This window comes from Notamacropus eugenii, chromosome 1, assembly GCF_028372415.1.
Source record: "Notamacropus eugenii isolate mMacEug1 chromosome 1, mMacEug1.pri_v2, whole genome shotgun sequence".
Taxonomy (NCBI): domain Eukaryota; kingdom Metazoa; phylum Chordata; class Mammalia; order Diprotodontia; family Macropodidae; genus Notamacropus; species Notamacropus eugenii.
This window is the reverse complement of record NC_092872.1, coordinates 40,586,896-40,598,913: the sequence shown is the minus strand read 5'-3', so window position 1 is coordinate 40,598,913 and position 12,018 is coordinate 40,586,896. Positions and strand designations below refer to the sequence as shown.

Sequence of the window (12,018 nt, the reverse complement as noted above, 5' to 3'; positions counted from 1 at the left end):
ATGTTATCCCTTTAAACAAATATGTTATCCCCTTAAAATAGGTTGAAATAGCATGACTATATGCATGCACATGAGTATGTGTAGAGAAAATAGAGGGAAAAAACACTCTGGGGGCATGTCATTATACTGTAGAGAAAGAAAAACAAATAAATAACTCAAGACCTGGTATCTGAAGGAGGTATATTCATGTTGATTGCATTCATTGCCCTCTGTAAGCTAGGACTGATCTGGTTGCATGCTGTAGAGACCTGGCTTGCAGGAGGTGATATGGGTCCCAGCCGTTGAACCATCATGGGACTGCTGGTGACCACTAGATTGTTGCAGCTGCCTTTTCCAATGGACTTGCACTGAGGCCCATAGCCAAGACCCCCTAAAAACAAATGAAGCAGATTAGCTTTCATATCCTGTATGCAAGAAAGTAGAATACATATACATCCCAATTCATGCTGAACCCCTTCTCCATTCAACTTCCTCTAGCCTCCATATTGTTTGGGGTCATAGAAACAAAGAAGACTTCTATTTATTTATTTTTTTTTACTACTAGAGATGAAGTTACCATAATAACATAGCAGAGACCTTTGGGTTTACACAATCACCTCTCATCCACAATATTGTTAGATTTTGTTCTTTCCATGCAAGTCATACCCAAGGCCAGAAAGAACTGTGTCTTACAAGCTCCTTATCTAATAGCTTACATTCCAATAGTACTTGACAGTTTTACAGAACACTTTCCTCTTAAAGACCTTGAGAGGTGGGTGGATTATACACCATCTTTTCTGGAGAAGTAAAGTTTAGAAATGTGAATTAACTTACTCCAGGTCTCCCAGCAAGTGTGTACCACAACTGACACTTTATTCCATATCTACCTCTAAATGCAAGGAGTATTGGGAAGATTAACAGTGGGCCTGGAGTCAGGAAGACATGAGTTCAGATGTGTCCTCAGACACTTACTAGCTGTGTGACCCTAAGGAAGTCGCTTAAAAAAAAAATCTGTTAGCTTCAGTTTCTTCTACTGTAAAATGGAAATAATAATAGCACCTACCTCCTGGGGTCATTATGAAGACGAAATAAGATAAATGTGTAAAAAGCCCTGATTAGCACAGAGTCTGGCACATAGGGGGTGCCATATGCCCTTCCTTTCCCCTTCCTTATGTGTCTCCCACAGAGGACAAGTGGCAGGACACACCACACATTCTTGAAGATGTTAATACATCTCAGTTCATCACCAGAGAAAAGAAATTCTGCTATGCATATCAATTCAATAGGTCTGTTTTTCTTAAGCATCTGCCCTTCTGGTGTTAAAAAGAGAAATTTTTTAAAATATATGTTATTTATTCACTTTATCATTCTTTTTATTTTATTTGTTTTTCAAATTCTCTCTCTTCTTACTCTCCTTCCTCCACCCACTGAGAAGGCAAGTCATGTGATATCAATTATACGTGTGAAATCATGTAAAACATAGTTCCATATTAGCCATATTGGGGGGGAGCAAGAAAAATGAAGAAAGTGAGAAAACTTCATTTGGCACTGAGAGTTCTTCAGTTCTTTCTCTGTAGGTAGTTAGCAGAGTTGTCTTAATTTTCATTTCTCTAATTAATAGCGATTTCAGAGTATTTTTTATATGACTATAGATAGCTTTGTTTTCTTCTTCTGAAAACTGCCTATTCATATACCTTGATACTTTATGAACTGGGGAATGACTTTTATTTTTATAAATTTGACTCTTCTTCCCATATATTGGAGAAAAGAAGCCTTTATCAAAAAAACTAGTAAAAATTTTTTAATATTACTTCATTGTCTATGATACTTTTTATCAATATGTCATTTCCCTGATTATCTCTTCAAACTAAGTCTATTTGTGCTTTGACTTTGTCTAAGATCATGCTAACTCTCCGTAATGGTAATTTAAATGGGAAGATCTTTCCCATTCATTAATAGGCCCATGTGACCTGCTTAAATCACATGGAAGCCTAAGTCACATGTGGTGGGAGGAGTTTGATGAATAGGTGGAACAGGAAGGGTAGAGTAGAATTGAGAGGAAGTGAGTAAGAGCAGTTGGGGAGAAGAGAGAGAGGACATAGTCAAGTAAACAGCTAGGCTCCTGAGTGTTTATTTGTGGGAAGGCCCCAGCAGGGGAGGAGGCTTGGCAATGGTTTTGTCCCCTGCAGTGCCAACGTGTATTGATTTCTTGGCTAGTATGATGGATTTGACTTCCTGGTTTTGGGATATGGCTTTCTGGTATCTGAATAAATGTTTTTCTTCTGCCTTCTCTATGGAGAGTCTGCTATATTTCACAATTGAGAACTATACCAGCATATTATAGTCACCACCAGTGCTGTGTATATTGCCTTGGTGGTACACCTTCCCTTTTTTACCTTAGATGAAATAGAATAGATTCTGTTCTAGCCCTTTATTTTAACTCTGTATGTGTCTTTCTGTTTCAAGTGTGCCTCTGGTAAAGAACACATTGTTGGATTCTGGTTTCTAATCCATTCTCCTATTCATTTCTGCTTTATGGATGAACTCATTTCATTCATATTCACAGTTATGATTACTATATATTTCCCTCCATCCTATTTTCTTCTGTTTATCCTTTTCTTGCTTTAAAAGAAAACCTTGGTGAGGACATATAAAAAAGGTTACTACTCCAGGCTACAGCTTTCCAGCCCTGGTCCATTCCCCTTGCTTCCAATAATATGTTCCCTAAGATACAACCAAGTATCCAAAAAACCAGGATGACAAGATTCTTGAGCAAGTTTTCTTCTTGACAGCAGCATAGGAACCAACTCTGGTAGGAATTTTTTATTTCCATTAGGAACAATCTTCCAGTGTTAGAAAATTTGGGACAGCCCCAGAGAGGAAAAAAAAAGACAGAAACCCACAAGAATCTCTGCTGTTACAGAAAAGTGAGAAGCAGAGAGAGGAGAGGCAAACACTGTCATGAGTCATTTGCTAAAAATAATAATCATGGCCAAATCATTCAAGACCTTCATTCTGCAAGGTTATGCTTCTTTTTTTTTCAAACATTTTAGCAAACCAACTGGTCAAATCTGGGTGACTGTATATTCTTTTCCCCTTTTTTCTAAGTGAAATATCTGAGCCTAGCTTTAGCAAATTAAGTTCTAAGAATTTCTGACCAAATTTTCATGTAGATAGATAGATTGTGTGTTTGTGTGTAGGTATACGCATCTATATATGTATATGTAAGTATTCATACACACATATGTAATATATGTATGTATGTGGGGTTTTTTTTTCTCTTCTTATTGGACCTAGAACCAAAGTAGGATAGTGTAACTACTATCTTCTTTTCCCCACTTCAAAGCAAGAATCATTTTGGCTTAATTTTATATATTCTTAATGATTTAAATAAGTTTTCTTAAATTCACTTTGTCATCTTCCCTAACAGCCACATTTAAGAATTCTTAGCACTCTGAGACACTGGACTTCTAAACAATCACCTTGACCAGATCTCTGAATTATGTTAAGATTAATTTACTTCTCAAAACTCCCAATAGTTCCCAAGATTTCAGGTAAGCACTAGGTATTTGGTTTTGGTTTTAGGAAGCTTAAAACCCCATAACTTCCCATGGATGACATCCTCTCAATTTTCTCTGATGCTTAAACTAAATGTTCCCCACCCACATCCAAGTTATCCAGACTTCTTTTACCTTCATGAATCACCGATTCCAGCTGTTTTGTATTCCTTAACCAAACACAGATTTCATCTTGACAGCAAGCATGCTGAATAGTTTCTTAGGTTTTTTGTTTGTTTGTTTTGCTGAATTCATTGTAAGCTTTTGCATTAAGAAGGTACATTAAGAAGGTACAGATCTGAATCCCGCTTCAGATACTTACTATCTATCGCACCCTGAGCAAGTCATTAACCTGTCATGTTGTTTGCTTATCCATACAGAATCTTTTTTCAGTCATTTCCAACTCTTTGTGACAACATTTGGGGTTTTCTTGTCAAAGATACTGGAGTGATTTGCCATTACCTTCTCCAGGTAATTTTACAGATGAGGAAACTGAGGCAAACAGGATTAAGAGACTGGCTTGGGGTTACACAGCTAGTAAGTGCCTGATGCCAGATTTGAATTCACGAGGATAAGTCTTCCTGACTTCAGATCTGGCACTCTATCCATTGTTCTTAAAGTAGATAATAATAGCACCTCCCATACAAGACTTTTATGAGGATAAAATGAGATCATTTGAATAGCATTCTGCAAACATTAAAACTCTATATAAATGTCAGCTGCTGTTGCTAGTAGTAGTAGCAGTAGTATATTAGTATATTGATCAACCTGAGATATGTCCTAATATCTTAACCTCCAAATCTCCTTTCCATCCTATTAGAAGCAGTGTGCTGGGAGTAACAATGGATAGACAGATAGGATACTTAGTCTCCACTCCCTATCACTATTTGTAAAATTATCCTCCTGTTCAGTGTGCTACAATTAGCATTATCTGTCATCTCTTGGATCAATCACAATATGTCTAGTAAGTAATTATGATACATTAGGCACTCAGTTGAGCCCACCTTGGCCAAGGCATTCAATTCCTGTGAAGGTGCAGCTAGGTGGTGCATTAGATAGAGCACTCCAGTGCAGGAGTCAGGAGGACCTGAGTTCAAATCTCACCTCAGGCACTTGTCGCTTACTAGCTGTGTGACCTTGGGCAAGTCACTTAACCCCAATTGTCTCATCCTGGGTCATCTCCAGTCATCCTGATGAATATCTGGTCACTGGATTCAGATGGCACCAGAGGAGAAGTGAGGCTGGTGACATGCACAGCCCTCCCTCACTCAAAACAAAATTAAGTGCAAGTCATGTCATCATTTCTCTGATGGCATGGTCTTCTTTGGCAACGAAGGACAAACACATACTTTAGCCTAGAAAATCAACAAAAAAATAAACCAAGGGCTGATTTATAATGTTTGTTGATTTTTCTAAGATGTAAATTGCCACACTGAAAATTTAACAATCAGTTCTCGCTAGCTACTGGTACTCATCTTTCTTTTGTGTATGTAAAAGCAGGAGTATGTCTTGCCATTTCTGTAGCCCAACTGAGAATTTTCTGTAAGAATAAATTGAGTTAATTTGATAAAGATACATCAGTTGCCGGGTAAAATGGAGGCAAACAACTGTTTGACCGTAGACTTTTATGACAATCTACCTGCATGACAAACCTCCCAACCCCAACCTCCCACCAACACATTTAGATTCTAGGCCTGTTGTATTCTAGGGGCTCAGAATTGTGCCAGTCAGAATTCCACATGCACCAAGGCTATGTCTTCATTGTTTCCTAAATTCTGAGACCATTACATGAGAGGGCCCTCAAACCTATAATCCAAGGTTTGAAAGAGTAATCAAGCATAGGCAGCCAGGCAAAGCAGTGGGAAAAACAGAATCCAGCAGAAGACATGAGTTCATAAAAGACACTTACTAGTCTGGATCAAGTCATTTAATCTTTCTCATTATCGGTTTTATCTGTAAAATTGGGAGGGAGGTAGATTCTATGATAGTTTCTCTGATCCCTTCTAGGCATAAATCTTTGATCCTACGATTCTGTAATAGCCTTTGCCAGACATAGACTCACCTATTCTAAACTTCCAAGCTTCCTCAAACGTAGGTTCAAGCAATCTCAATCTCAATCTGTCTCTCTCTTTCTCTCTCTCTCTCTCAAAAGTGTGCATGTGTGTGAATGCACTAACAAAATAATAAAGTTAAATTATATCACAAATATGGTATCTTTTGGGAAGGGACTCTGAAAACCCATGTAGAAAGAGACAGAGGCTCAGAAATAAAGACAGAGATACAAAGAGAATTCCAGAGACAGACCCCTAATCAACCAATTCATCCATCCCTCTCCCTTTCATTCTATTTTATTAACTCAAAAACTATTGATCAATCTGTCAGAAGCAAAACCAGGGATCCAATAAAATAAGAAAGTGTTTCTAAAGAACTTCATAAATCTTCAAATACTCTCTAAATGGTTGATTACTATTTCATTGTTATCATCATTATCACTATCACATTGTGGCTTCTCCACCAAACACAATCAACAGTAGCAAAGGAATGAACTGATGGGTTGATGCTTGTTACATAGCAATGGGAGTGGTTGCAGATGCCTGCAGAAATGGAATCTTTTATCTGCACAGCTGTTGGCCTTTCTACATTAGGCTCAACTTTATCATCATGCAATTACTGTCATTCTAGAAATATGAGTGAAAATGACAATTAGGTAGGTATGCAATCACTTCTTCCCATTCTCAACATTTTGCTAAAGGTGTTTAGATTCTATTGAGAATGCAATGGTAAGAAGTCTTCATTCAAGAAACCTTTATTGAACAATTCTTATGTTCAAAGTTCTATTGTGATTATGAAAGTAGACGCTATGGCATGGTGGCAAAACGCATTGGAGATGGTTTCAGAAGACCTGGCTTTGAATCCTGGCTCCATCACTACGTAGCTTTGGATATGTCATGTTCCTTCCCTTCCTGGGCCTCAGTTTCCACCTTTGTTAAATGAAAGGGTTAGACTAAACAATCAGTGTGTTATAGTGGAAAGAAAACTAGATCTCTGAGTTAGAAAACCTGGGTCTATTCCAGCTCTGCCACTTTATGTGCCAACTTTATGTAGCTTTTGGTAAGTCTTGGTGTCTCACTTCTTTCCTCTGTCTAAACAACCTAAAATTCCTTCCAACTATAAAATCTCATCCTAAGATGAATTATATACAGTCCATGCCCTCCGGCATTTGAAAATCCAGTAGCTCTTCCAGACTTCTTATGTGTAATCAGGCTCTTGGTGCATTAATTCATCACCCAACTCCAATGCTCTTTTTGTTTTCAGTTTGATGAAACCAATCATTTTACCAGGTGTCACTGTGAGAGAACAAAAAGTTTTCAGTTGGCCAGCTTTGAATGTTCTTTGGCTCATCATTCCCTGGAAACAAACTGTATAGCTCTGCTAACTACCAGATGTGCCATCCCTACCCACGTGCTGGTTTTCTTTTTGAAATATTGCTTATTTTTAGACACTACACAATTTTTTAAAAAAACATATACACTTATTGCTCAAATGAAGATAGACAAAAACTCTAAACAGCACATATATTTTAGATACTGCCATCCAGTAGATATGGAGAATGGTGTTTTTTTTTTTATTTCAAAGTCTATGAACCAGCAGTGTGACCTAACAAACTTATTATTTTTAAACTGTCTTATATTTGGGTCATAGGATTGTAAGATTTAAGATTGTGAGAGATCTTAAAAATCATCTCCAATTTCCTTCATTTTATAGAGATAGAAGCTGACACCAAGAAGGGAAGTTATTTACCCAGGATCATATAGTAACTGAATGCTAGAGTTAATCTATAACCTGAATCTCATAACTCTAAATAAAGACTTCACTTGATACCCAGTGTGACTTGGTTTAGCAATTTGCATCCAATTTGTTTTTTGTAATGAGTCTACAAATAATAATGATGAGGAAACATTCAAATTGTTTTCAGTGTCTGGAAGATATTCCATCTTCATCGGTGCCTATCAAAATCCTTTTCAAGACTTGAATTATGATGTTACCTCCACTATGAAGTGTCATCTGTCTCTTCAGATTTTCTGAGAACCACAGAATTTAAGAGATGGAATCAATATCTGACCAAATTTCTCTTAGTTTCCCCCCAAAAATGTTTATCCACTATCTCCTCAAGCCAACAGTTCTATTTTAACATAATTCTTAAATGTTTTGAAGATTTTCTTCTTATATCAAGCCTCAATCTTCTTCTCTGCAAATTCTATACACTGCTTATAATTCTGCCCACTGGAGCAAAGCAAGAAAAGGCTAATTTTCCTTCTACTGGACAATCCTTGAAATTCTTTAAACAAATATGATCATTCCCTTGCCCTCCATCCAGTCCACTCTTCTCCTGGGCAAAAAAATACCTCCTGTTCTTTAAACCATTTCTCGCGTGGCATGATCTCTTCTCCTTCCATCATCCTGCTCACTTGCACCTTGATTGAAGCTTTCTGTTATCTTTTCTAAAATCTTTTAAATTGGGTTAACTGGGGTAGAAATCTATCGAAATACATTATAGGATAGTTCACATTCACTTTTTGGCCACCATATCACTTATCTTGTAATGATTTCCATTTCCAACCAATCCTTTATGTTCTGTCTTTCCCAATTCAAAGAAAATCTTCTCTGTTAGAAAAAAAAACTAACTCATGGACAAATTCAGATTTTAAAAAATAAATCACAGAAGATAAAAACAAATGCAAATAACTGAAAAGGTTTATAGAAAATAAGAGTTGGAAAATTCAGTCTTCTCACCAGTGTCCTTTACCATCTTCCCATCTGTCCTGAACACTGGTCCTGACCCTCCTTCGAGCCTTTTCTTAACCTCAACATAACCTTAAAAAAAGAAAAATACATAAACACATACGAATGTGTGTACGTACATGCGAATGTACATACACACAGGAAACACTCTTTTGATGCCCTTTATTTAGCAACAGCCTCAACTCATTTTGGTATTAGCCATTTCTACAGTCCCTGAAGAAGACAATCTCATTCTTTTGTATACCATTTCAGTATTTACATTTGTCTCAAACTTCCTTAATGTCTTTAAAAAAATCTGAATCTGTCTGTGAATTAGTTCCCTATGCAGCCACATGAGCTTCCCTTGACAGCTCTCCTTCACAGAACTCCCTCACAGAACAGATTAGAATTTTTGTTCATGTCTTCAGAATTTCATCCTTGGTTGCACCTGATCCCTCTTGAGTCAACTTCTCATGCAAAATATTCACCCATTGCATACTACCTATCCTTTCTCTGAACTCCTAGAAATTTGTTCTTCCCAAATCTATTCTGTATGCTCTTTTAGGTCCAATTTTCCCCTCATTCCCTATCATAACTCAAAGATGATGAACTTCCCCAAAATTCCTGTCATTTCTGCTTTAGCAACAACCGCCTCCTTCTTGTTGACCAGAATTGGACTGAGAATAGAAGTTTTTCTTGCCATTTTCTCCATATTTTGACGGATGAAATCATCAATAAAACAGGTTGAAAATTTATCATTTTCTCTAAGCGTAGCAAAAAAGAAAGAGAGAGTACCTAAATCGATTTGGAACACCTTATTAAAATAATTAGGTTGTTAAGTCTAAGAAAAATATAATGGTCCCTCATTTTTCTCCTCTGAATTCACTTTGAATTAAAGAGTACAATCACAATTGTTCTGAGTCCCATGTTAAGAAAATTCCTAACATTTAGGCACAGGTTGGGCTCACTGGCTACGTTTGCATTTATATTTATCCCTGACTAATCTCTGGTTTCAACAAAACTTCAGGTTACCAGAAAGGTTTGAGTAAAGAAACAGTACATTACATTATTATGCCTATGGATAGGCATGAATCAGAAAAGGAAGTTGTAAGGAAAAGCAGGCCTTTTCTCAGGATTTCTATCATTTTTGAGTAAATGGGTACATGGGAGCAAGGGCTCAGATCTTATGATCTGAAATGCTTGTAGAGCATGTAACCCTCATCTGCATCACCCTCCTCTGATGTAGCTCAATCCTACCTTTTCTTTCTCCTTTCTCTCATTGCCATGGCCCTATTTAGTAAAGTTCTATTTATCAGTGTCTTTTCCAGGATACTCTCTCCTTTCTAGGTTTATATGACATTTCTATCTCCTGGCTCTTCTCCTACCTGTTTTAACATTCCTTCTCAGTCTCCTTTGATGGATCTTCATCTAGGTCACATTGACTAACATTTGCTGTTTCCTAAATCATTTGTCCTGAACCTTCTTTTTCTTCCCCCTCAATGCTATCTCACAAAGTGATTTTTACAACTCCCATGAGTTCCAAGATCATCTCTATACACATGATTCTTAGATTTGTCTGTTCAGCTCTAAATTCTCCCTTGAGCTCACTCCAGTCTCAAATCATTATACAGTGCCTGGCGCATTGTAATTGCTTAATAAATGCTTGTTAACTATTACTGATTGGCTAATTGAAGTCCCCCATGACCACAATATCATGTTGCAGTGTTGGAATTTTAATCTATTAATCAAACTACCCATAGAAGTCTTCCTCCTGTCTCAGTGGTCTGTAGTACAACCATCAGTATTTTCACTTTTGTCTGCTTCTCCATGAGATAAGAGAAAGCATTTAGATGTGGACCATCACTGATGTGTAATTGTCAAAGCTTGTCCATTCTCTGTGAGTCTCATAGCATACTGCATGGGAGAATGTGGGAATAAAATGCCAGGAAAGCATCAGGGGGCTTCACAATGGTACACTGAGTTGGTCATATAACCCTTTGGGTTCCCTTTTTATACTCTATGCTTGTTTTGTGTGTTCCTGAACACTAGCCCTCTGAGAAAATCAGGTAGGAGAGCAGATGGCATGCCTGAGTTTCTCTTCTGCAGATGTAAGGCCAGAACACAGAGTACATCAAAGTCATGATCTGAATTATGTATCTTGCAGATTTAGCCTTAAGCTACGTATCCAATTCTCCATGACTGAGCTTAATTCTTTTGTCCCTAGAAAGAATGCACAGCAAAGCACATCATCACGTGACATAGATGGTGGATTTGTGACATGACTCAATCTAGGTAAATCCAAAGAGTCTCTCATCACCCCAAAAGTATGGCATCACCTAATGAACAATTGTAGCCTGGTAATTCACAAAGACTATCAACAAAGATCCATGGGATTTCTGATCAGCAATGGTGAAGATAGTACTCATACAAGCAAAGATATATTAAAATGTAGGAAATACAGCATTGTTATACCAGTACAAAAAAGAGTTAGGGCAACTAGGTGACAGTGGATAGAGCACTGGACCTGCAGTCAGGTAGATCTGAATTCAAATCTGGTCTCAGACACTTACTAGCTATGTGACCCTGGGCAAGTTACTTAACCCTGTTTGCCTCAGTTTTCTCATCTCTAAAATGAGTTAGAGAAGGAAATGAAAAACCAACTCCAGGATCTTTGTCAAGAAAACCCCAAATGAGGTCACAAAAAGTCAGATATGACTGAAATTACCGAACACATAAAATGGGATATAATATAATCAGTGTCTCTCCCCACCTTGTGCTCACAGTCTTCTTTCACTGAAAGAATAAGAAATGTATGAATACAAAACATCCCGCATTTGACATCAACACAATTTTTTACAAGTTCAAAGGATTCACAGAGGCACAGCAATGAAGATGGCATGAAAGCACATGATCTCTACTATGGTGAAATTACAAGAAAGCCCATATTGATTAATGAACCATAAATGGATACATAACAGATGGCTCTTCCTTCCACCAGTGCTGTTTTGCTTCAATCCTTTGAAGCAGTCAAAGTTTCCCTAAACCCTTTCCATCATTCAGGATAACCATGTAAGACTCCAAATTTTACCTAGTCAACACTTCAGAAAAATCCAAAGCCAAGTGCCAAGAGATGAATTGCAATGGCCTACTACCTCTACTGCCCTCAGGAACTCTGCTGGCTTCCCTTATTCTGTTTATACCCACAGAGAAGAGTATAACTTTCACATTAATACTCTTCGTAGATTCAGTCACCATTCAGGAATGTTGGCCACGTAGCACAGAATCTTGCACATTACTCATTTTATTTTCTCTCTGAATTAAAGGGAGTCATATTTGTTCTTAGAGTGATTGGAGAATATCATTTTCCTTCCTGCTCCAATCAGTACCCCGGATATGCTCTCATGGATCCTTTACTTTGTTTCCTCAGCTTCTGATAAGATGTTATTAAGAAGACCTAACTCCTCCCTACCTCATAAGGAAATAATGATGAATAAAATAACAATACATTTTAAGAATTGTTACTTCTGAAGTCCATCAGTCAGCTAACAAATATTGATGATCACTGATGATAGTGTTTATGCCAACCCTTCTGTTCTCCATGTCAAAATCTGCTTGTTTACCTGAAGGTTGCCACCTTCCACAATAATATTTAACATATGAAAAGATTGTTAAAATGCCCATCCTCTCAACAACTAGCCTT

At 37.5% G+C, this 12,018-nt stretch overlaps 1 protein-coding gene across 2 annotated transcripts in view; it reads right to left on the bottom strand.

The window, feature by feature from the left end:
* The window catches only part of GLIS3 (GLIS family zinc finger 3), a 592,145-nt gene that overhangs the window by 393,011 nt on the left and 187,116 nt on the right, over positions 1 to 12,018 (bottom strand). The window contains exons 3-4 of one of the 2 annotated variants that reach the window (XM_072597414.1): positions 8,331 to 8,411; positions 163 to 370 (exon numbers count right to left, since the gene is read on the bottom strand). In XM_072597414.1, the coding sequence (XP_072453515.1) occupies positions 163 to 370; positions 8,331 to 8,411 (289 nt within the window). The remainder of the gene's footprint in view (positions 1 to 162; positions 371 to 8,330; positions 8,412 to 12,018) is intronic. The other variant, XM_072597422.1, reaches the window with a different exon arrangement.